The sequence below is a fragment of the Phyllopteryx taeniolatus genome, chromosome 15 (assembly GCF_024500385.1).
Source record: "Phyllopteryx taeniolatus isolate TA_2022b chromosome 15, UOR_Ptae_1.2, whole genome shotgun sequence".
NCBI lineage: Eukaryota > Metazoa > Chordata > Actinopteri > Syngnathiformes > Syngnathidae > Phyllopteryx > Phyllopteryx taeniolatus.
The window spans coordinates 9317777-9345165 of NC_084516.1; the positions used below are offsets into that span (position 1 = coordinate 9317777).

The 27389-nt window shown below is 39.9% G+C and overlaps 1 protein-coding gene across 3 annotated transcripts in view; it reads right to left on the reverse strand.

The window, feature by feature from the left end:
- Positions 1 to 27389, reverse strand: part of si:dkey-247m21.3 (5-hydroxytryptamine receptor 4) — a 37313-nt gene that overhangs the window by 6048 nt on the left and 3876 nt on the right. The window contains exons 2-7 of one of the 3 annotated variants that reach the window (XM_061799660.1): positions 20971 to 21147; positions 18905 to 18986; positions 18502 to 18675; positions 16609 to 16809; positions 16369 to 16522; positions 12130 to 12797 (exon numbers count right to left, since the gene is read on the reverse strand). In XM_061799660.1, coding sequence (XP_061655644.1) covers positions 12130 to 12797; positions 16369 to 16522; positions 16609 to 16809; positions 18502 to 18675; positions 18905 to 18927 — 1220 coding nt within the window. In that variant the 5' untranslated portion in view covers positions 18928 to 18986; positions 20971 to 21147. Of the gene's footprint in view, positions 1 to 12129; positions 12798 to 16368; positions 16523 to 16608; positions 16810 to 18501; positions 18676 to 18904; positions 18987 to 20970; positions 21165 to 27389 lie in introns of all 3 variants that reach the window. The other 2 variants (XM_061799659.1, XM_061799658.1) reach the window with 2 other exon arrangements.

Here is a 27389-nt window from a genome sequence, read left to right on the forward strand (position 1 = left end):
TATCAATGACGTCATCCATCAATTGACTTTGACTCAACTTCCATCATATTCTGGTCGACTACAGAATATCTTTAGTCGTTCAACCCCTCATCGATAGAATATATGAGTTTTTCTTTTTGAATTGAATGACTGAAATAAATCCTCTGATATTCTATTGCGATGGGCCTGTATACCGCTGGTGTCCCCATTCACTTACTTATTATAATCCTGTATGGTTGCAATTGACATCTGCATATTTGGTATTTATTATTCATGTACAGTTGCCACATACACTGCTGCTCACATTGGGCTCTGACTCTTTTCCTGATGTTCTTCATTTACATTTCTGCTATTATTATTCTTGTTTGCTGCTACTCTGAAACTGGAATATCACAATTCCGGGACTAATAATGGCATATTCTATTGCATTCAAAATCGATTCTATTCTATAACTGTGAAAATATAAATTGATCAAATAAAATGTATATAAAATATCAGCTAAAAAGTAAGTCAGCTTATCCGACTCCTGAATAAACATTCAGTTGGTAACAGACTATTAATACGGGCTAAAAGTGTATTTTCTTTATTTTTGTGTGCCTAGCGTACAAGAAGAATGTTTCTCCAAGTTATCCCTTCTTCAGTTAAACAGATATTGTAATGTATCAGGAGATTCCGATGACGGGAATTTGTCATTATTCAGTGAGCAAAGTCAAGTCATAGTGTGAAGTTATTATTTTCTGGGCTAAGAAAATAGTATAGAAAATGTTTTTTTCCCTTTCCCAAGTTTATGACAATGTTTTTTTTCTCTGTAAAACTGGAAATGGCTTATTGTGGCTTCCACCCCAAGACAAATTATTGAAGGAACTTGAATACATATGAATATGAATATGAATACAAATACTGTATAAACACAGTCAGATCTTATTACTTATGTGTATGAGTATATGAATAAACGACTGGATACAATATTGCCGGTCATCAGCTCCTCTTAAAATGTTGAAGCCATATCAATTCTTTCAAATAAAAGTCTTGTCTCTTCTATGGCGACAATAGCAGGGTGTCAACAGTGACAACAACAGCAACAGCCAAAGAACATGATAGCCAGTGGACCGAAAAAGTGTCCAGAGCGTTAATATTAACATAATAATATGCAGGTAATCCTTCTTATCCGAGTCATCTTGGTAAAATAACCACCGGCCAAATGCTGTTAAGAAACACCAAACAATAAAACAAACATACTGTTGAGAACACACTTGACTGTGTGTGTGTGTGTGTGTGTGTGTGTGTATGTGTGTGCAGTAAAAAATTCATACTTATACGAGTGTCCTGCAGCCTCTTCAGGAGCTTTTTCTGGGTTTCTGGGACATAAAGTCCCCTATGTGTCATGTTTGCTTCTTCTCCAGCAGGAACTCTCAATTAAGTAGCTCAATCCTTGCAAAGGACCTGTGTGTGTGTGTTTTGCTGTTATTTTAAATTACACACCCACACAAATGATGGACAGATGCTTCATGCCATTTGATATCTGAATTGAAACATGATAAATGAGCAGTCATTTTCATTTTGTTATCCAGTTCTTCAGACCAGCTCTTCCAAACACTTCAGACTCTGTAAATAAGTGATTTATTATTTAATAATCAAACAAAATTGTATTTATTGTGACTTTAAATTTGGTGGAATAAAGCAACCGATCAAGTCTTGCTGGCTTCACCGAGTACGTTAGGACTTGTGGTGCATTCAGGGATGCCTTGCAGTGACAGTATATATATATATATATATTACTGTACTGTAGTAACACTTTCTACACGTGACTTGTCTGGCCTAAACACATTTTGTTGGAACACAGTCTTATTGAATTAGTTTGTGTGCATGGTTGCATATAAAAGTGACCATGTGGTCCTTTTGAAACTTTTCCACAAAATATTTTTCTCAGAAACGTTCTTTGGATATTTGTGATAAGAATTGGTTGCTTTTCACCTCAATTTAAAAGCTATTTGCCACATCTTCAAAATCTAAATCCAAGACTACTGACCTTATTGAATAAAATTCAATTATAGTGAATTTGAGAGATCCGCTTGCAGTTGCATATTTCCACTTCAAACGCTCTGTTACAATTGTCAGATTGGGTATAGGAAAGATTTTGAAAATCTTCATCTTAACACACCTGAAGGAAATCTTACAACAGGTTCTGACAAGAATTTAATGGGAACCAGCGGATATATGTTTGAAAGTGGACTATTTTTCAACAACCTGATTGATTTTGTAACCTATGGAGTGATTTACCTCATCCTGCAATAAAATTCTCCACAGAGACTGTACAGAAAACATTTTGCCCCAAAATACACACTGTATGTAAAAACGTGTTTCGGCTTTTAGTGATAAGGTGTTTAAGGGAGGAAAGCCTTCATATTTGTGCCAATGCATTTTTAGAACGTCTACTCCGACTCATCATTGTCTGACCAGTTATAGAAGTACCACTTGTAATGTTATTATGACGTGAAAAAAGGAGTCACCATTTTCAGGTGCGGCGTTTATGTAGTCAAATGGGAGACAAATTTGGACAAATGTGTGTTCCCTCAAGGCTCAGTAGTGCGGCAACTCCAGAGGGCCGAGGGCAAAAAGAGCGGCATCTATGCCTCCACGTAAATAAACAAGCAAACAGGAAGAACTTGGAACGGCTGGCTCGCAGTGTGCACCGCTACTGAGCGAGTAATAAAGGAAGTGTGACACCTGCTAATCACATTTAGGATGAGAGGCGGCCCCGTTCGGCCTCTGCAGCATTTTAATTTCATCTCCCGTCGTCCAATGCACTGTAATTCCTTCATGTTTAGTTCACTGGAAGCCTTTTGCTTCAATTTAGATCCCAGGACAAGATAATTCAATTCAACAAGAATCTAGCCGGCAAATCTTATTCATGACAAAACATGTCTCCTCTTTAGTACGAGCATCACATATTGTTTAAACCTATTTTGCAGGATGCAACATTAGCGTTTACACTTATGCATAATTGATCAAATACTGTATGTGCATGGAAATGAAAGGGCTCCAAAACAAACCCAGGGAGGTTAAGAGTTTGTTTCACAAATGGGAACGAGCCAGCAGCAACTGCTAGGGAAAGACATATGATACATACATCCATATGCGTGAATTCCAGAAATTGACCCAAACATTTTAAAAGTCACTAAAACACACCACCAGAGTCGAGTTCATGTTTGGCATCCAAGTCGAGGCCACTGAAACACTCACACAATATTCAGCTGCCTTCAAAACAAACAGACTCAACTCCAACAGAATCATTTTGCCATTGCTACATGGATTTTGTACAAAAATAATCATAATAATAACATGGAAGCGGCAAAAATGATACAAACCAAATGATCCAGCAAAAGTCCAGATTCCATCTCCAAATGTAATAGAAGCTCCAAGGAGTGCACCAGAAATGACTAGTCCATTACTTGTCTTAGCTGAGATATGAAGTCTAAAATTCACCAGCAGTTACAACAAGGTCACCCCTTTAATACTGAATAAAATCCTCTGGCGAGATCAGTGACGCTCAAACCTATGAACTTTTATTATTTGTATTATTAACGGAGCTTTGTCATTCTTCAGTCTCAATCCATTAATCATTATTGAAGCGTGTAGGCTACAACCTGGGAACCTGGTGATAGAGTAAAATAGGACAACACGCACACACACATGCACATCCTGGCATGTTGATTGACTGGAGTTGTTCAGTCTAGCAACACGAAAACACATGAGAGCTGACTTATACAAGGGAACAAACAATATACACACATTGAAAAAGAGTTAAATGACTGTCATTCACCTGAAGTGACTTTTTACACGAGTTGAATAGAAAATCTTGGTTTTCAGTTTAAACGTCCTCTTCACTGCCATTGACAGCAAACGTCACTCCCCTCAAACCGAATAAAAAGCAATAGTTTTACTTCAAAAACATTTTCAGTTCAAATCAAGTGTTACGTGTCACGTGTTACGTGACCATTTTAACCGGATCGATCGTGGATTCATTACTGCTGTCCGCCATTACCTCGCAAGGAAAGTATAGCCCAAGAAAACTGTGGACGAAAATAATAAGTTGAAATATCTTTGTTTTGAGTGGGCAAAAGTGTGTTCAGGCCTAATTTATAGTTCCTGGTAGGATGGACGAAAAGAAGGATAAGAAGAGACAACAGTCAACATAGGTATGGTTAATGTACATTTTTTTTACTAAAGTAATACTCTGACTTGGTATCACATCAAAATTGAAGATCTAAACCACAAATATAATTTGACATAAACTAATACATTTATCTATAACAAATCAGAGTGATTTGTAAAAGTTCAACGTATCATTTTTGTTCAGTGCCGATATAATCTAGCATGCCACTATACAAAAATCCCAAAATCCAAAATTGACTTTATTTTGTCTCCAAATGTACAGACATCAAATATCGTGTGTTGAAATTGGTCGCACATTTTTTTCCTGCTCATCCCGCTTGTGTTCTTAATGAGATTAGCTGCGAGAAACGAACAGTGCAGCGGCGTCGGTAATTCTAGCCGCCTCTCCGAACGATGGGAAAGTGCGATAGCGCAAACCCTCGGAGCCCCCCGTCGGGAGCCTGGCAAGAGATGTGACGCAACGAGCAAAGTTTCAACAGGCTGAAATGAAGTAAGGATTTATTTTCGAGCTACGTGTTGTTCATATCTCCCGGGCCATCGGTCAGCTGAGGCGAAAAGTCCTGAGGCTGCGTTCACAGAGGCTATAGCTTAGATCCAATTAATCATCAGACTCCAGAGAAACATCTAAGTTCATTCCAAACATATTGAAACCGCTCAGCTTGGTTTTCCTCAGTGGAAAATGTTTATCTTATGGGAGTAGAAAAAAATGATTCAACAGTTTTATAGACTTCTTAGAGCTTCATAGGTACTTCTGCTGAATCATCACTCATAATTCTAAAAAAATAAAATAAAACAAATAATAAAAATGGTACAAGTCTATTGTGCTGTCATGGCTATTTTTTTTGTCATTACTAATTTAATTCATTTTCTCAGGGTACTCGACTTCCTCCCTAATGACAAAAACATGCTCGCCAATAGGTGTAAAAGTGAACGTGAAAGTTAGTTTGTGCCCTGCTGGATGGATGTAAACCAATAACAAATGATCGATAATTTACCATAGGCAACTACTGTAAGGTCACTGGCAGAATAACGGTACACATAGCTGAATGAATTCCTACTCACTGTCCATACTGTAGGTGTATATAGTTGTCTTTCTTTATGTTCCCTGTGATTGACTGACAACCAGTGCATGGTGGTAGTCTGCCAAATTATCGGACTTCAGCTTTCCTGTCACCCTGAACGGGATGAGCGGTAGAAAATGGATGAATGAAACCACCGTATACAGACGATTCATCAATCTGGCGCTAGGTGTGTCAGAAAAGTTCCATGACTGGTCTAGTTTTCCCCTTCAACGTGGTCCAGGCGATCAACCATCATGTCTACAAAAAAGATCCTGTGGTGTTTGCTTTATTCAGCACGTGAGAAGGAACGAAAGTTGTGACAGGACAACTTATGGTGGCTGCTTCGCCATGACAACGGAGAAAACCCATGCAAGCAGTGAGAAAAAAAAATGCAAACTCGAACCCCCAACCTCAGAACTGTGAGATGGATTTGCTACCCCCTCGTGCGCTCCAAATTAGTAGAAGTAGTTGGGGCAAAAAATAAAATCATTATAACACTGCAAAATAAACAAGGGAATCCACATATATTTTTTTTAAATCCTCGCATTCCAACTAATTATAGCCACAACATTTACAAAATATTTCAACAGAAGGCGAAAAGGATGATGAAATCTGAGCAAGAGAGAGCAAGAGGGAGAGAGATTTACAATGGATCAGTTGGAGGATTTTGGTTTCAAATCAAACAACAATCAATTCTACATGTCTCATAATAAATCACTGACTGCAACGTTTACACTAGAGCGGCCTGTGGGTTTTATGTGCTTCACAAAAACATGAGAGGTTAATCGCCTCTCCATCACACAGTTACACGGTTGCAAGTTCACCATGACCCAACTCCTGATAAGTGGTATGGAAATGGCCAAATACAAGCGTGTACTCTCTAATTGAAGGCTCGTCTTATTTTCATTTTTTTTTGCGAACCGTCATCGTATCATACGAGCCGTCGGTGCACTTCACTAGACCCGTGTCATTAGCGGGCCATCATGTGACGCCATATTCTTACGCCACACAACATTTTCTACTGTTACGTGCTGCTGTCCACTGGATGTTACCGTATGTAACTAAGTAACTTAGTAGACTCATATTCACATTCATGCTCAAGGGCACCTGGAAACGTTTTACAATTGTGAAAAAATGCACAATTTTTAAGCCAAAGTGTCTTTTTACTTCAACGTCAGTGCTGAAATCGACAGGCACATGGTTAAAAGTAACAAGAATCATAAAGCCAACGTTGTTAGTGGCTTTTTCTTTGTTTTTTTTCCCTTACTTGCACATTTTGAGGACAAATGACAGGGTTGTGTCTCTTTTATTGCCAAGAGATCTGTTACCGATCTGAATCGGATTCTACAGTGTCACCACTAAACAGCCGACAGGAAGTCCATGGACGTAGGTGATGATGTCACTGCGAGGCTAAAGGTAAATTCAGGATGCAAGCCCACGAAGCAGATTTAGTGTTACAGGAAAACTTTGACATTCTGAGTTGTAGTTTGTTATGTTTCCATGCAGAAATGTGACACACTCCGGGGAAGCCAACTGTCATTATAGCCTTTTGGCTTACTGTTACATGTTTAAACCTCCAATTACCTTTTTATTGTGCACCTATCATTCTTGTTGAACCTGTGCTTTCATTGTGGAGTTCAGGCTCACGCATTCCCACTCTTTTCGCTTCTCAAGGCGGGAGACGTTGCTAATATCCCAGCGATAACACTTAGCGCCCAAGGGCAGATTTAACTGGGTTACGATTATCTATGAAACAAATGTGCTACATTTAAAGCACATGAAAGCCATTAGCAGCAGTGATCTTACATGGATTTATCATAACCAATTTAGCCGCGCTAAGTGCTCTTAATGTTGAAAACACAATATACACAATTACCATCTATTTGAAGCATAGACTACATGTAAAGATGGATCTGTAAGTGGCCGCACAAAAGCAAAAAAATATATGATCAGTAATTTGTGCATTTTTCTGAACTGATGTATATTTTTGTCTCGTATTGTAATAATAATTTTGATCAGAATCATCTTTATTTGCCAAGTAATAAGTAGATTCATGCTGCTAGTTTCATGCTGTTTAAGAGGATGTGATGCTTAAAAGCAGGATTCGCCAACTGCAGAAAGCTGTTGGAAAATATGACTCGAATTGTTAAAAAGGCTTGCATAACTTTAAAACGACTCATCCACATGTTAATCAGTTGATATATTCACTCAGGTGGTTGAATGTCAACACAGTTTAGCTTCCGTGTTAAGTATTTCGCAGGGGCAATGAACAAATCTCGTCAACTGAGGCCAAAGACTTGCAGTAAAGCAGAATATAGCAAGAAATCACGTTAATATTTGGAGAACAATACTATGCTTCAATTTTGGAGCTGTCGGTAAGCATAACGCCTGCAGTGACTTCAGTGACAACTTTTACATACAGTACTTCATGTGGCCTATATACTGTGTATGTCACTCAAAGTCCACAAAACAAAAACTGTGTGATGACTGATGACAAATTAGTGTAGTGTGTCATCCACTATCCTCACCTGCTGTACAGCTTGTTAGGCAGCTTGTTATATAATACAGTACATATAAGTGCCACAATAGCACAGTGGCCAAAGATCACTTCTTTATGAGGAGAAAGATCATTTTTTTCTGATTCTCACTGAATATTTTGCCACAAGGTGCCAAATTGAACTTCCAGTGACCAGTGTGAGAACAAGAGAGCGATAACACCCTATCTAACAAACTGGCTCCCCATTCACATCTCTATAACACTAACGCGTCACGTGACACCGGGGAGAAAAATGGCTACTTGGGACTTTTTCCATTCCGGGTGTACTCAGTTTTGTACTCAGTTTTGTCTCCAGCGGTTTAGACATTAACGGCCGTGTATTAAGTTATTTTGAGGCGACAATAAATGTCTATTGTTATACAAGCTGTACACCGACTACTTTACATTGTACCAAAGTGTCATTTTGTTGAGTGTTGTTACATGAAAAAAATATGATAAAATATGATGGGAGGACTCTCTTTTGTGAGATACAGTATAAGCGTCGCAATGGCCCAGCGACCAAAGATCACATCAAGGTTCCCCGTGGAATTTGTGACCATGAGAACATTATGGAGGAATGTTGTACGAGATGGTCACCGAGAGTTTAACACATGATGATGCATATGACTGCTGAATGAATGAATACTACAAACTCGTTTCAACATGTGAGTCTATGGCGTTAAACAAAGCTGATCGATGGAGCGGATTACAATTCTTCACCGCATCCATATGATACAAATTGGTATACTAAAAAAAATATTAAATTACATAAAAAATCTACGAGCCACGAACTTTGATTTAATTTTTACACATTGCACAAATAATTGTTTGTTATGATAATATATATATATATATATATATATATATATATATATATATATATATATCTAATATAGGTAGTGTTGCCATCACATCTTCTGCTACATTGTTTGCCAGTAATGATTAGCGTGGGCTTGTTATGAAAGTAGACTTTTTAATTGCTTGTATACAGATAGTTGGTTCCCTGGAGTGCTTGCCCACAAATCAAATGTGACGTTCAACATTTAAGTAAATATTTGTCCTCTGCCTATTTCTGAAAATGTGTCTGTCTGTAAGTGAGCTGCTATGCACAGTGGGGCAGAAGTGCTTAGCGGTTCACTCATTTACTTCCACTCACACCAAGTTTCCAGTAAAGTAGGGAACTCCATTTTCAAGTGCCGGCCAGACTCTGTAGTATGGTCAAATTCTATCCACTTGAGGCTTTGCACACGCGCCGTTCATTTGCAGTTTGGACGCGGAGCGGTGAAGAGCTCCTCCACCTAAATATAGCAACAAATAATAACAACTTAAAGCTATGTTGGCAACACTAAGTAGGCCCACTTCATCAAAATTGACCCACGGTAGCTCTGCCACCAGTCGCCCTGGTAACCAAAGGTGTACTTGACATTTGCATGAAGCAGAATAGTGGACGAGTGGATATTAAGTGTGCTGTAATTCTTCTTTTTTGCGTATTTTGACTGAAGAATAACGGAACTGTTAAAATTGTGTGGGGGCGGGTGAGGGATGGAGGGGGGGGGGGGGGGGGGGTGCGGGAGCACGATATGTTGCCTTTAACATGTACATAAAGAGTGACATAATAACCAGTGGTGCTGCTGTAATGATTGACTTGGAGACTTTGCAGTGAACAGTGATTGAAAATCAAGGACTTAAACAGAAACACGAGTCACAGTACTGCAGAGGAATGCATGCAGACTGCTTGGACCCTTTTAGTGTTTCGAAAAAGAAATGTTAACAACAACGTGATATCCTGTATGATCTGCCAATTTAGAGTTGTTTCCTTTTCCTGTCATGAGAATGAAGGAACTAATTACAAGAAGGATATCCACTTTAGAAAAACATATACCAGTTTGTTACCCTCCAGGTTTTCCACGATCTGAGTCTGTTTTGTGTCTCATTCTAAGAGAAGAGCTCAGAGGTAACAGTTTGCCTTATCATTTCCTCCACACGTTGGGCCCAAAATGCACTATTTACTATTATTTATACTACATTGACGTTATCTCTTCAACCAAAACTAATCAAGCACATGAATACAAAGCAACAGTACTTACAGTACAGAGACACAAGCATGGTTCTGCAATGTATCCCGTACATATTCAATCTTTTCAGTCTTTTTTTACGAAAATCAATACTAAATGTTTCTAAATTAATGTTGAAGGGTTAATTTAGCCAGTTTTTAAAACATATTTATTATTACTATTATTATTTACTTATTGCTTGGTTGAGGGTAACACGGGGGATGACTGGTTAGCACATCTGCCTCACAATTCTGAGGACCCGGGTCAAATCCCGCCTCGCCTGTGTGGAGATTCCATGTTCCCCCCGTACTCTGGTTTGTGTGACGGAAAATGGATGCATGGATGCTTGGCGGAGTTGTTGACTTGTTGGCAGTGTGTGGGGTATTTGTGTTTGACGATTTGCCCATATGCCACATACACATACGTAGTCAGTTGCTGCCTCCAAGTTCAAATGCTTTCTCACCCTAAGCACACTCTCAGCCTCTGCTTTGGTAAGTGAAAGAAAGGAGCCAGCCTCAGCACACGCTCACCGCTGAGGAAGAAGAGATGGCCAGAACCACACACTCGCCCGGCAAAATAACCCCCAACCTTTTGTCTCATCCGCGTCGGCCGAGTGCTAGTGTTAAAGTTAAACAATCCAGACGCGAGCGTCTCGCCTCCTCCATCATCCTCTCCACTTGAAGAAGGGAACGCAAACACAGCTGTCAACTGAGTCACCGCCACTAACAGCCACATAAAACTTGCACTGAAAAAGAGCAGTGTTTATGGTCATTATTATCATGAAAAACGTAATCTTTCCTCTCCTCTAAAGACTGAAATATTCTAACGAGTAGCTAATCTATATTTTATAATAGAAAGGGCTTTATAATCAATATCAAGGCACACTGGGTTACAAAAAGGGAAGAATAGCATCACTCTTGTTGCCATGGTGACCCAACTTTAATGGTCTATAACAGAGATGGATCAGCCTGGACACCTATCATACTGTGTTAGCATTAGCGACAGAGCTAATCTTACTGGTCAGACTTATCTGCAGTATTTGTACATACAGTAGCTGCACACTAAAATGAAATGATGAAAAAATGAGCGGAAAACTGGTCAACCAAGCTTAAAGGAGCTGCAGAAATATCTGGCGACTACTGACTGTTTAGCACCTATGACAGCTCCCACATACACGGAAGAAATGTGTTCTGATCCAATGAAACAAATGTTAAACTTTTTGTTCATAATTCCAAATGATATATTTCAAGAATGGTGGTGGCAGCATCTCATATATATATATATATATATATATATATATATATATATATTTTTTTTTATATATAAAGCCTACTAGAAAATCTGAACTTTATTTGGGGTTAATCAGTCATGATGTCATATGCGCCGAGTCCCATTTAACATGAGTTTGAATGTGATTGGTCAATTCTGAACTCAGCCACATCCCAGTTATAAGAGGGTGTGTACAAATGTGCAACTACATTATCTCAGTTGTTTATATTTACTTCCCTTCTCTAAAATATTATTTTTAAATTGAGTTTTACACATTATAGGTCGCAGACTTAATGTTGAAGTACAAAGTATTACTTTGTACTTCTATACCTCTTATGTCATTGGGTGCTGGCTCATTGTGTGTTAACAAAAACAGAACCAAATGAGGTAAAGCAGAATTATGTTTGAAAACGCATATTTAAATGCAATTACTCTGAATTTTGATTTTTTTAAAGTAAAGGTTTGTTTTTATTGGGCTTGATTTAAATCAGGATTAAAAAAAAAAAAAAAAAAAGTACCACCGTAATGACTAACATGAAAACACTGTAGCTAAGTCGGCTCAAAAATGAGACCGAAGTTTAATTCCTAAAAAATGAAAAATATATTATAAACCACTTAATTCTGGGTTTACATATAGAAAAAAATAAATATACTCAAATAATGAGCCAATGAAAATGTACTAAAAGTATGACTAAAAGTTAAATTAAAAAAAATGTACCAAAATAAATAAAAACAAACAGTTACTTAAAGTTAAACGTTAAATACAACAGAACTGTACTTAAAAAAAAAATGTGGTGTCATGGATTTAAAAAAAAATGTTAATGCCACTGCAACATTATGAACACTTAATTCAGGGATACTTTCGCCTACCACTAGCGGGAGCTCACGTACCACTATTGGTACTTGCAGCACGCTTTGAGAACCACGGATTTAGATCATTTGTTTGACCCTGCAACCAAAGTAGGACATGGTTTGGAAATGAAACAGGTTGAGTCAGCCATAGTGGACGACCAAACGGAATTTGTCAAACATGAACAAAAACTGGCGTCTTTACCTCAGTGCCAAAGACGTCCCATTGACGGATGTTGGCGAGCAGACTCTGTGGGTAGGTCCGTAGGGGCGGCTCCCCTGCCGTACAAAGCGCTCATCCCCACAACAAAGAATGACTAGAAAGGCCCTCCGAAAAGCTCGGTTCAGGAAGGCGTACAGGAATGGATTAAGGCCGGAGTTAATGTAGCCAAGCCACAACCATGCTGTCCACAGTTGCCAGGGCACAGAGTAGTGGATGAAGGGGTCCACCACATTGGTGATGAAGAACGGTGCCCAGCACAGGCAGAAACAGCCCATTATGACTGCAAGTGTCTTTGCCGCCTTTGTCTCAATGCGCAAGCGGCTGTTGGCTAAAGGAGCCGGCTCTGGGAAGGAGAGTTCCCCCGCTGTCCTGAGGTGGCAGTGGTCCTCCGAGTCAGAGCACGTCGACGACCTCGCAGTGACTGTGGGGGCCGCCGTCCTGGTGACTGGAGCGGAGCCGGCACGTTGTAGGGTCTCAATCTGTCGCACGTGGCTCATGGCAGTCACGTAGATGCGTTGGTAGGCCAGGACCATAAGGGCCAGCGGAACGTAGAAGGCCACCGTGGAGCAGATGAGCGCGTACGGCCGATTGACCAGAAAGACGCAGCTCGTGTCATTGGAGCCACCTGGTGACGTCCGCCTCTCTTTTATCTGGAAGAAATTTGAAAATAACATTCAGGACAAGCACGGTGCAAATCTTCAGTTCAAGTCATCATAACTTCAAATTATATTGTGGCGTTCAGCATGTAAAGCCTACACTTTTATCCCAGAGAATTAAGGGCATATCCATCCATCCTATCATGTTAATCTAATCTGCCCAGGGCCTTCAGAATCAGCAGTACGGTCAGAATCAGCTAGCTAGCTAGCTAACTGGTAATTTTTAAAGTGTGGCATGAGTACCACTAACGGTATGCTGGCTCCCTCTAGTGGTAGGTGAAAGAATCACTGAATTATATCTCCAAACTGTGCATGTTAATGTTAAACATTTTTTAATCCTCTACTATGCATTTGTTAAGTACAGTTCAGTTTAATTTAACTTTTAAGTACAATACAGTCTTATTTAATCTTTTAGATCAATTTGTTTTCAGGCATTTATTTAGGGGTTCTTTGAATTTATGTTTTAATTAATCATTATTAAAGTGTAGTTTTTCATTTTCCTATATTTAAGCGCCGCGTTCACGTTCAAACTGTGCATAATGTTACAATGGCTTCCAATAATATTACACATCGCTGGCGTTGGACGGAATTTGTACATCCAAAACCATTACTTTTCAGGAAACCAAATAAAGGCATGTTTGTTGAGTCATTAACATTGCCTCATCAAAGAGAGAAAGCCTTCCTTAACACTTAAGATTGGTCAATAGTTTATAAAAATAACACACACAGGGAGACTGACCAATTTGTGAAAAAATATGAAATGGACTAAATTTGAACATAGGAGGTTTCGGCCTGATACCAGTGATATACGTTTTAGAAATAATGCCTCTGCCTCATTTTTTAGGAAGACTTAGGCCCACTACTCTACTGTATTTTAATGTCGTTCATATTGATGGTACTTGGGGAGCTAAATGTTTTTTTAAGTGCTTCTTGGTGTAAAACGTTTGAGAACCACTGATTTAGAATAAATAAGCAATGGCTGGGACTGTTTCTTTAACCAATCAGATTTCAAATTCGCGGCACAAGGCCAGCCAGCTGGCTCGCAAAAACGTCAGCATTTTTTTGTCCTCCGATTTGTTGATCAGCACAAAACTGTTACAGCTAACTTTGACAAGCAAAACACATCTGCAGTGATCTGCACACATTAATACGTTCAGCATTTCTGGTGAGTATGAATTTTATTCACATTTATTATGTTGTGTCATGTTATTAGATGAATATGTGGCAATGTTGGATACTGTTATATTGCATTTTTATACAGTGTTGATGGTTTCTATAAATGCAACAATGTGGTATTAAGAGGTGGATTAGGTCAGGTAAGTCCCCAGGTATAGAAGGCCCCGCTATCATATGCATGGCTGGACACTGCCAGCCATCGTGCCAATCCATTTTCTATATCGCTTATCCCGTTTAGGTCACGGGGGGCTGAAGGTTACCCCAGCTGACTTCAGGTGAAATGAAGACTACAATCACAGGATAATCACATTTGTACACTCAGTCAGTGGGAACTGAACTCATGCAGGCTGCACGGAAGACAGGCGAGTGAACTACTAAACCATCAGTATTCGGTAACTATGAATTTTAAAAAATGAAGGTAATAAACAGTTCAGCATTTTACGTTAAATACACATTTGGTCCATCAAATTATTGTCACTCTTCTGGTCTAACTCTTACTGAGAAATAGAATCTTTCAAGGTACTTCAACAATTCTGGGGATTGTGGGACCCATTTCATAGAAATTCCCAGGCATATAAACCAACCAGCCACAAAATTCAGACGACTTGCCCAATATAATGATATCCAATGCAAGAGCATCAAATATTGTCTTTACAAAGGTAATTATGTTTAGTTTTGACCCTATGTTTTGTTTATTTTGCTTCATAATGAGCTGTGTCCAATATTTTTTACCCTTATGTAAAAAAAAAGGTAAGCAAATTCTTAGAAACAGCTCTCATCACGATGCAGGATTCTGAAAACTGTACAACCACAATAATGAACCTATTGGTAAATGTATACCTCTCTAATTGTGTCCCTCTAAAGTGGACATTGTCATTTTAATTTTTTTAAACTTATATTACATGATTACCTTTTAAAGCCAGATTAATAGACACAGGTCTTGTGTTGGATATCATTCTCGTTCACAAGTGGTCATAAGTTATTCGCTGTTCCTGGGATTAGATGGAATAAACTGGCAAATGTCTAACTTGCAGGTTTAACTGCAATTGTTAAAAAGATGTTACTCCTGTCTAAAACAATCAGATTTCATGCAAATTCAGTTTCATTTCCACCCCACAGTGTACATCCCTCATTCTCAGTGCACACAGTTCAGTATTTACTGCAGTGCTATTGAGGCCATACACCTTATATACTCTTTTTTGGTGAGAGGTGATGATTTCATTCAATGTTAATGCTAATTGGATGTATGTTTAATGCAAAAAAAATAAAAATACGTCATGGCAGCATGCATATTTGCCAAGGAAAAAACTAAATACTGAATTCATATTCGGCTCGATAGATAGATACCTTTAATTTACATATGTTCCTATTCATTCCCTTGGAAAGTGTCCAACTTGGAACATTTCCAAAATTTCACCCCGCTAAACATAACACTGGATGTTTCGCAACCCTGCATTTTACCCCAAAAAGGTTTGTTATGATCTTTCCTAGATGGTCATTGACTAACAGAGGTACGCCATGTCCTCAGAAAGTAAAGGTGAAAGGTCTACACATCTTTTACATTCTGCAGGTGCGCTCAAGCCAAACAGAGAATTTTGCCACCCATAAATCTCAGCGTGTGGTGAGGTACTGAGGGGCTGTGGTTCTGATGTATGATGAAATCAGACCTCTCCATGGCATGGAACTTTGCAATTCATATCCAGTATTGTGGAGGTTGAATTCTAGCATTTTCCTTTCTCACGATAGCATGGCAGTTTGTGCTTGTCACTATAAGTACAACATTTGTAGTTACTTAAACTCAAATGAACACGTTTAGCATAAGTGCATAATTGAAGGGCAAAAGACAAAAACGGCAAACAAACGTTATACGTACAGTAGGTCTGAGTCTGACCTAATTCATCTCAGTGTTCCTGACACATATGTTATTTGGGAGCAGGCCGTGGCTTAGGGAAAAAGCAAAGGGATGTGTATTTCATTAAACGTGGCTGAATGAGTAAGTCCATCTCTGCCCTCCCCCCTGGGATTTGTGCAGCTCATTTCAAGGTAGCTCTGAAATAACCTGACCACAAAACATTGGCAGACCAGGAGAAAATGTCTGCTCAAGTGCTGTCATTGCTCGCAGCAAGTGAGCCTCTGCTGAGGACGAAATTGTTTTGTGATCACTGCATTACCATGTCATTGTTGGAGGGATAGAAAATGTTATTAGAAACACACAATATGAGGCTCTGGAGCTTTATGTTCCGTTTGCTCTCGCCGAAAGAACATCTTCCTCTTTAAGGAGGATATAAGCGCTATATATTTGGTTGACCTTGGATTGCGATGTTTTTCTCTCTCTCTTTGAGTTAATTATCTCGTCCTTGGTGACCGTGCCGAGTGAGTGAGGACTTACTATATCCTCGATGCCAATGGCGTTCCAGCTTTGCATGATGGGTAGGAAGGAAATGAACGTGGGGATGAGCCAGCAGCCACTGAGCATCACCGCCACTCGGAAAGGGGTCATCTTGTGTCTGTACACGAGAGGCTGGCAGCAGATAGCGTAATACCTAAAACACACGCACAAATGTCAGCCCACCCTTTTTCAATTACTTCATACACAAACACAAAGACACGCACACACACGCACACAGACCTATCCAGTGCAATGCAGCACAGATGCAGGATGGATGTGGTGGTCAACAGGACGTCCAGCGACGTTCGCACCAGACAGAAAATCTCGCCGTATTTCCACACGCCGGTGGTCAGCTCGATGGCTGCAAAGGGCATCACCACCAGCGCCACCAACAAGTCAGCAAAGGCCAGCGACACAATGAAGTAGTTGGTCTTTTTCTTCCTGCGATATGAGGAGGTAGAGACAAATAAAAGGACTTCAAGTGGATTTGTACTTAATTACTAGATGTTGCTGGGGACATACATTCATATTTTAAATGCTCTTTAAAATGTGAGAGGCCCCACACACGTGGAAAAAAAATGGCGACTGTGTGCTTACTTCTCTTATAGTGTGTCGTGCAATCGATGTAACGAATCCAGCACACCACAAACATCACAATGTCGCCACAGAAAACCGAGTCTCCTACCCTGACCGACCTGTGAAAGGCATCATGGTGCCACAGGACATCCAGACTGCCAGAACATACAAAGAAGAAGACTAAAGTAGTAGTAGAAGAAGAATTAGAAAATGCTACGCTAACTGTTCACTGTCAAGTCGCTGCCTAATTGGCTGTCATTTCATTTCAAGTCTCAATCAAGGAGTCCGTGGCTCCCCACACCCTAGGATAATCACGAAAAATATCATCAGGCCTTTGTTGACTTTGATGACAAAGCTCAAATTAAGCCCGATTATCAGTATGTGTGTACCCCACTATAACTGCGATACATTTTCAGAAAAAAAACCATATGAACATAAAGTTGGAGGTGGCCTCAATAAAAGAATTTCGACATGGGTACATGTGGGGTTGTCTTTAGATGGTCTATTCCATACAATCTTAGCCAAAACTAAATAAAACTATACAAAATGAATGACTGGGCCTCCCTATTTTATTTCATTTAACAATCCGGTCATGTTGTTACCAAACAACGGTTGATGGTAAAATTACACAAATAGTCAGAATGAAAATAAAACATAGTAACGCACTGTATTTGTTCAAATTGCACTATTTTCCGGTAAAGTTAGCTCTTTGTGTACATGCAACCCCCTGTGGTGATGCATTCTGGGGGAAAAATGGAAAGTCATGCTCAAATATACACAAACCCACCAGACATGATTTGCTGAAATTAGTATATTTTGCTATTATTTCTTTCGTGGCTAATTTCAGGGGCGTGCACAGAGATTTAGGAGGGCAGGTACTCGATGGCCATAAAGGGGCACCCAAACATTTTTGTCGACCTTGGGTGGCTCGTAGTAAAAGTATTTGTCGATTGGGAGGTGGTGGCCAATGTTTCCCGCCACGAAAATTGTCCTTGCCAAAAGGGCAGGTGCAGGACCAAGAGCAGGACTTTTTCACAAGAACAAAAGGGTTCAATTTGGTTAATTTTTGAAAATGCAAGTAAAACCTTCCTAGGAATTGCAAGAAAAAAGGGTTTTTATTTCATGAAGTGCATTATGTTTATATGCAATTCTATTAAATTGATATGTAAGCTGCCTATATCTTGTCACATTTTCATTATCAAAGCTGTAGAGAACGAGATAGATTAAAAAAAAAAAAAAAAAAAAGTTGATAACAAGTTCTTCAACTTTTTCCCTTACACACTTTACTCTGGGTACTATTTAAACAATGATGCTCGAGTACTAAAAGGATTGTTTAAATATTTGACAAATGTACCCTTTTGTGGAGAAACACAAATGCGCTGGCAGGATTTCTGTCACTTACTTATGTATGCATATTGTCCTCTGTGCTCAGAACCTGTTATCGTCAGTGTTTACACAGAACAATAAGGGTGTAATTTTCAAAAACATCTACTTTGATACCCGTTAAAATTGATCAGTTGTCAGAGAAACAGTGTCCTCGTGTCTAAAAAGTCTCACCGTAGATGTCGATCCTTGCATAGCGCCACCATGACCAGCAGGTTGCCGAACACCGTCATGATGATAATGACGGACAGCGCAATGGCGAGCAGGATGTTCTCCAGTGACCTCAGGAACTCCTGCTGCTTTTCCTCCTGTTGTTGATGTTCTGTATTTATCACACCGTCCTTCAAACTGCCAAAAACAGAATAAACCACGGGTGAGCTCGCACTTTGTAGTTAGACATCCAATATGTCGATCATCTTCGTGACCTACACTGGCAATTTGTTTTCTTTTTTTCTTTACTTGATGACATAACATGAATTAACAGTTTGATACAGGAGTTTTCCGAGATGACCTTGGACCTTCCAGCAGTCCACAACAAATATAAGTATTCATCGCTTGAAAGTGATTCAGGACTTACAGTGGAGGTGATGCTGTGGCCATCACTGGTCATCGGCCTTCAGGTCAGCTGAGGAGAGCCCCCTTCACCCCATGATTCTGACCTGCCAAGATATTATACGTACTGTATTTATTAATCACATTACCAACGGAATGGCAGTGTGTAACATGTATTATACATATAAGCTTCATCGCGATTCAGGCCGCAGAGGAGACATCTGAATCCATCTTTGTGTTAGGTGGTCTTTGCAAAACAATGCAAATAATGTAATTTTTTTCCCCCTCATTTAGGTTATATAAGAGGTTAGCTGCTCTATACAGTGAACAAAGACTTCCTGGTTGAAGTAATAAAGAAGAGTTGGTGTATCAACTGTAAAAATAAGTTTACAAGTTACTTGAAGTATTAGTCTACTTACACACTCACGATCCGTAAGATTAGGTACACCAGCACCAGCGCGTATACGTAATACAATGACAACAAACACCAATTAAACAGTAGAAATGCATATTTTTTTTACTCTCTAATGTAGCTAAATAAGATAATCAAAATATTAGAAACAGCAGTCAGTGTAATGGAGGGCAATTCTACACCACTGCAGACTACAATCATAATAAACATATTGTTCAATTCGTACCTCTCAGTCAATCTTAACTCAAATAGGTGGAAGAGTGTGTTATATTACTATTACTATCAAGGCATATAGTAATTTCTTACACAGCACATGGGACAAGAGTTTCATCTCTACCTTTTTAAGAGTGGAACATTTTATTTTAAATTCTAGTAAAATTGAAAAAAAATAAAAATCAATAAATAATGGTTTTGTGGCGTGACCTTCACTCAATCCAGATTCTGGGTCCAGGACAGCTAACTAGGACAAAAGAATCCTTTTTCAGTCTACTACACCAACAGACGAGCTTTGTGTCAGTGTTTCCTCTTTAGTTGGCATGCCGCCTTCTGTTGACAAAATAGGTTACACCTCTGAGAGAGAATGAGGAAGTACTCAAATGTGAACTGCTCGGAAAGACGGAGCAGACACTCACAGCGCAAGATAATCAGATCATGTGCCCCATCCCCAAATAAAGTGGTTTGTATATATTCATGTCCATATTTGTGTCACTAGAGATTTCAAGCAAGATTTTCTCCTAAAGTGTGTTTTGGCATTGTGCTCCATTCTCCTGTCTCGAATAACAGCAGCAAAGGCTTTGGTCATCTGTCTTATCAGTTTTAAATACCTATTTCGACTTCATCTGTGTCTGTTTTATGACCCCTGCGAGCTGTTATGACACTCGAGTGTCAACATAGGTGACAGACGGTGATCCTGTCAATACCTACTTCCTGCAGCTAGAGCACCATTTGCTCTATCGTCATATCATCCTCCTCCTCTACCTGTGAACGTGTTAGGCCTTAAGGTGTCACTTTCGTCATTCAACTTGTCCATCTTTGCTATGTTAAGGCCTAATTGGTTGAATTTCTTAATTTTATGGGCTACTACTGTGTAATGTACTCTATTAAACTGCAACTTACTACATACGTCGCAGTATTCTCGCTACTTTAGATTTTACTGTACACTACTTCGTATTCAGCTCTGTTTGTGCTGTACTTTGTCGATCATATTCCATATTGTAAATCACAGATGTCCAAGTCAAGGCCTGCAGGTCAGATCCAGCCCTTGGTGTCATTTTTATGTGGCGTGTTAAAGCTTCTCACAATTCTTCCATGACTTGACTGATCATAAACTAATGCAGTGGAAATGGTGTAACATGACAGAGTGAATATTAGGGTTCCCACACAGAATATTTGATTCACTTAAGGTACCCAATTTGAACTAACCCTGACTTTAAAATCAAGGCATGTGCTAGCTGAACCGATTTTTGACCTTCTGGTACATCCATCCATCCATCCATTTTCTGAGCCGCTTCTCCTCACTAGGGTCGCGGGCGTGCTGGAGCCAATCCCAGCTATCATCGGGCAGGAGGCGGGGTACACCCTGAACTGGTTGCCAGCCAATCGCAGGGCACATAGAAACAAACAACCATTCACACTCACATTCACACCTACTGGCAATTTAGAGTTGTCAACAAACCTACCATGCATGTTTTTGGGATGTGGGAGGAAACCGGAGTGCCCGGAGAAAACCCACGCAGGCACGGGGAGAACATGCAAACTCCACACAGGCGGGGACGGGGATTGAATCCGGGTCCTCAGAACTGTGAGGCTGACGCTCTAACCAGTCGTCCACCGTGCCGCCCTCATTCTGGTTTCACCTTTAAGGACATCACAACTACAACAAGTTTGACAACCGTGGTGTAAGATGAGCAATGATGTTACTATAATGTGACAATACCCCACTTTCTTCTGACTTACTTTTGATTCAAGACAATCACTGGACTCCTTTAATCAGTCATTGTATCACACTGCCTTCTAATTACACATGCATCAGGTGCTAAAGAAAGAAAAAAAAAAGTCCGAAAAAATGTGCGTGGAAGAGGATGACGAGAAGGAGAAAGTGAGATTTCTCGTGGGATGTCCAAAGAAGGAGGTGTCGTTTCACATCTCGCCATTTCTGTTTTATGTGTGACTGGCACAAAATTGAGGTGAGGAGATGAGTGAGAGAACAAAACAAGAGCTTCTTTCTACCCATATTGGACTAGATGTCACTACATTTATTTCCTGAACACTGCACCTTTGATTCATGGCAATGTTGTTCAACCATTGCATTATTCAGGGAAAAATTGAACTCCTGTCGATGGGACAAATTACAATTACTCGTTATGCAACTTCAGGTTCGGTGGAATCAACACGAGGAAAAACAGCATGCCCGCTCTGGACACTGTCACTGTGAGTTGTTCTTCCCAACATTTAACCTTCGTCTTTAAATTGACAGAAAATACACTATAGAGAAAAAAATACAGCAGCGCTCAGTGCCTATACTTCTTACAAGGCCATTATAAAAAAGTCATGTTTATGATAAAAATAAGGGAATTAAAAATTGAATTGTGGCAGTGCACTGTGCTGTACTCCCAAGAGTTTGACGGCGCGTGACCCATTTCTTTTCAACAGCGTGTTGCAATTGTGAGAGAGAGGCTTGTGGCTCCAATTCAATGCCCATTTGATGCTTATCAAGACAAATCTAAGCAAACCAAGAGCACTTTAGGATTTTTTTTTGGGCCCGCACATGATGGTCACATGGCACGATAATGCTACAAACAACATCCCATGACTTCCGAGATACAAATAACATTTACAGCAAATGTTCACCGAAAGGTCAAAAGTTAGTATTTGTAAACATGGGAGGAGTCTCTACCTGCATGTACAGCATCAATCTTAAGAATATTGTCCATACTGATCCCATATCAACATAACATAAAATTGACGTTTTGTGCGTGTTTTTTGGGCACATGTTGCAACCTACTCAAAATGTCAGCACTAAACCTGAAAAGACAGTTGATAATATGTCAACATTTTCAACATACAACATCATCTTCGCACAGCTCACATTATGAGGACTGAAATCTGACCTGTGCGTTTGTACTCACGAGACATTTGCTGATCCTCATGTGGAGGAGATTCTGATCCCGTTGCCAAGGAGACTGCGTGGTACCGTGCTTAACAATATATTCCTCTGCGATCTTAAATGTTTGTGACAAAGATTGACTTTCAAAATACCGCTAGCACTGATGATGCAAATGGAGCGGCGATTTAATGTGTGTGATACTTACTTCAAAGTTTGTGTACGTGTTGTAAAGTGTGCAAAGTCAAGTTGTTAAGTGTGCGGCAAAGTGTGGGCACTTGTGTGGGTGCGTATGTGCTGGAAAATAAGTTTGAATGCTGTAAAGCAGGGGTTCTTAACCATTTTGACCTCATGGCCCAACTTTTCATATACAAAGAGGCCTGGGGCCCATTCAAATATTTAAGTATAATTAATTGATTAAGCTCATTATCATCCCTTAAGGGGAAATTTAACTAAGACTCTACTGTCTATTTGTGTTGCAGAGAACCAAATCGCACACATGCAGAGAGTTAAAGGAGCACGCGAACAGTGCTGCACGTCTTGAACTTGCGAGGTTGTGGGCGCGGGGGTCGGTGCCTTGCTCAAGGGCACCTTGACAGAAGTCAGGAAGCAGACTAGCATCTCTCCAACAACTACAGTAGTTGCCATTTTTCATTTTGTCCACAGTAGGACTCGAACCGGAACACTCCGGTTCCAAAGGCCAAGTCGAATAAATTGCATTTTACAATGTAATCGTCACGATGACATTTATGATATGTACTATGCATAAACCTACATATACGAGATCTTGCTGTACGACACTTACTGCTGTGGGTTTTTTTTTTGTTTTTTTTTTGTCCAGTCATTGCTACCATCAATCACGTTGAGAAGGAATTACTTTATGAGTGGCCATGTGCTATGCACGAGACATTATTTGAGTACAATAATAATTGCAATTCAACGATTGACACTCACATTCACACCGACGGCCGGTTCACAGTCTTCACTTAACCTCCAATGTGTGTTCTGGGAATATGGGAGCAAGCCGAAGTACCTGGAGAAGACCAAGGCAGGCGCGGGGAGGACATGCAAACGCTACACAGGAAGGCCACAGCCCGGATTCAAACCCCAAAACTCAGAAGGAGTTCATGCCAAAAGATGTTTGATGGGATCTTTCCCAAACTACTTCCCACAATTGTCTTAGTAAACTGAAGAATTAAGATTCTGGGGCAACTAAGGGGTCTAATTCAACCACTAATTGGTTAATTCGTTGCCAAAAAGTGTGTCCCAAGACTTTGGCATTGGAGGACTTAATTCAGGCATGACTCCAAACTCTATGTTTTGTACTCATTATTAAGGCCGGCAAGTGTGTTAAAACAATAACAAAATATGGCTTTGTTTGGAATAACATTGGTTACTGGTGAAGAGAAGAACGTAGCTTAAACGGCCAATCCTCAGTGGACAACTGGCCCATATTGGCCAGGACAGATATTACATTCCATGGCAGAGGAGCATCTGCAGGGAATATATTCATTATCGGACACAAAGGTCCACAGCTGCTTGGAAAATAGATTTAAAATAAAAAACGCAGCACACGAACTGGGGGTGGAGGGTGCAGGAGGGTCGTGTGTGTGTGTGAGCCCACGTAAGCTCTGTAGATGCGGCGTGTGATGTGCGAACAGGACATTTAATGCCCGTGTAACAAGCAGCTGAATAAGCAGGCTGCATTTGGAGACACTTTAGCCAGCTTAAAGACCATTTTTGGCAGCTGTCATACTAGTGATTTTTTCCCCCCTCCCCTCCCAGTCAGGCTATATAACGGATTGTGTTCTCCGGAGGGACGGGATTTTCTAAAGCGCAATTCTGTGAATGTTCTCTGGGTTATAAATCTCGAAGATAATCTTAGCATCTGCTAAAATTAAACCAGTCAAAATGTGATCCATTAATTACGGTTTTGTTCCTCTCTGATAGGCTGATCGTGTTGCGGTGCTGATTTTAGACAGACACGAGGCCCGGGAACAGCCAGTAGCACAGGTGCAATGTACACTTACTGGTCACTATTTTAGCTACACTTGCACCATCTAATGAGCTGATGTAAGAAAAACTCTGCCCTGTCTTTTAAAATAAGACACAATACTATCAGACAGGCTTCTACACTAAAATGATCGGACATTGATTATTTCAAGACATGATCTCCGGTTTGTGACTGTTCAGCACGTACATTAGAAGAGGCTTGATATTTTTTACTTCTCAAGATGTCTTCGTCTAATGACAAAATCATGTTTACTCTGTTGACTTGTATTTGCAGTAGCATCATAAAAGTAAATGTCACTTGCACAATAGAGGGAGTGACTTTCTTTTATGCAAATCCCAAAAAGCAACAACTAAAACTAAGTCATGCAAGCAATACAAACATTGTCAAGCAACTTAGGGTAAAACAATTTCAAAGGTGAAATAAATTCGTCTTAAAATACTTATCTTTAAAGCAAGTGTTCCCAAAAGTGACTGAATATTCATAAGGCCTCTTTTTGTTCGGCGTGGCTGATTTTTCCATGCTTTCACCACGACGCAGTCATTACTGTGCATATGTACGAATATATTCTACTGCGTTACACATGCATGAATGCAGCAACATGAAACTCCCTCACAGTGAAAGGAGCATGTCTAGTGAATAAAGCAGTAAGTATAATGTCAAGTGAGAGGGTAATTGAGTGTGCAGAGCTTGTCACATTACGGAGACCACCACACTGGATGGGCTCGGAATGACCGGAAAATAATGATGGCGCAGATACACACTGTATCAAGAAAAGCAAATCCAAGTCTACATGGCTTTCTCAATTCTCAGCACACACTGTTGCAAAACCAAACAATACTAAATAATAATAAGTTAGTACCTTTTATATATTTATTTATTTATTTAATTTTTGTGCAATGTGGTCTTGTTGGCGGCACGGTGGCCGACTGGTTAGAGCGTCAGCCTCACAGTTCTGAGGACCAGGGTTCAATCCCCAGCCCCGTCTGTGTGGAGTTTGCATGTTCTCCCCGTGCCTGTGTGGGTTTTCTCCGGGCACTCCGGTTTCCTCCCACATCCCAAAAACATGCACGTTAATTGGAGACTCTAAATTGCCCGTAGGTGTGACTGTGAGTGCGAATGGTTGTTTGTTTGTATGTGCCCTGCGATTGGCTGGCAACCAATTCAGGGTGTACCCCGCCTCCTGCCCGATGATGGCTGGGATGGGCGCCAACGCACCCGTGACCCTAGTGAGGACAAGCGGCTCAGAAAATGGATGGATGGTGGTTTTGTTGCTCAGGTGTGTCCTATTCCAACTCCAAATAGCAATGAATGTCTACACTCAATTCCAGTGACTTTGCCTGTGAAGGCTACATGTATATATTCCTATTTTTCCTATATTGTAACCAAGATAAAAAACCACAGAGCTGTCTATTGGTGACAAACAAGTAATTGCGAAGCTTAGAAAAAGAAGATGAATAATCAGTCAGAGCCAACAGGGACATAAAAAAGTACAGAGACGACGAGCCTTGAAAGAGATGCTGTTACCAAATTCATTTTAGTGATGAGGCAAAGATGAACCTTTACCAAAGTGAAGGAAAGGATGTGAACATGATGTTCCCGAACATACAAGCTCATTTGTGAAACTTGCGGCAGTACTGTCATGGCTTGGGCTTGCCTGCCTTTTTTTGGGGGGAGGGGGCGGAGGGTGGTGGGGAGGTTACAAGCTCATTACTCTTCATTGATGTAACACAATGTCAGCAGCAAAAATAAAGTCCAAAGTCTATAAAAACATTTTGTCTGCTAATTTAAAGAAAGACACAACCAAACTTACTGAGAGAGCAAGTTAAGAAAATTATTCTGTAAAAACACCAAAGTAGTTCACATCTTCAGAGGCAAGACAGGAAGGATTTTAAACGGGCAAAGTCAATCAGACCTAAACCCTATAGAGCAAATAACCTCTGTAGCGAGCGGACTGGTAGACAAAACAAATCTGAGTGTGCATCCTAAGCCAACGCAAAGCACGATTTCCTCACACCAATGCTAGTTACCAGTAATCACTCTTCACAGGTATTGATTATGCCCGGTGGCATTTTAATACATTTAATTAAACCTGTTCTGCCAATTATATGCAACGAAAACTTCACAGCTTGCTTGGGCCTGAGGTGAATTAGGCTATTTTTATTTGATCAAATATCTACAACACGTAATTAGACACACCTAGAAAGTCAACTGAACATATGAAAAATAAACAAATTTATCACAAGTGAAAGACTGGCAACAACTACAGTACTTTACTAATTTTATGGTTTCTTTTGTCCGGTCCTGCCATGTGTTACAGACTAATTATCTTAGTCTATTTTAGAGTAATTGCCATATTTCCTCATATAGTGGAGAATGGATAGTGGAATAGAACATCTATTTGGCGGAGGCATTTCTAAGTTACTTGTGTAAACAAAAACAAAAAAAAACCTGAAATTTATTTCAGGTCACTGGTGAAATCTGAAGCAGCTTTTCTCTGGAATGCTCCATTGCAAACAGCAACACTTGTTCTTTTAACACTGTCAGCTCCAGTTTTACAGATGCCACTTGCTGTGTGTGTGTGGTGTGTCGTGGTATCAGTCACAGTAAAGGTGACTACAACTTTACAACAAATAAGGTGTCCTGTGTCAAAGTGTAACTTGACATGCTATGTTTTTGACTGAAATAGCTTTTGGTTTCAGTAAACATGACTAATGTAGCAAATTCAATAAATTACTATTTTCAGTTCTTTAAAACCTGCCAAATGTCTTCAAACTCAGTTGTGCATTTTTAAGTTTTTTATTTTCCCCCAAAAATACTGTTATCATTTGTAGATTTGTTCAAAAACATTGAAATTATATTTTCAAGTTTGATGACTTGAAAATTAAGCTGACTGTCATTTGTATCAACTATAAATGAAAATCAGAGATAATATAATTTGCTCTAATGTTTTGGAACGTAGTGTACGCTTTACTCAATTGTGG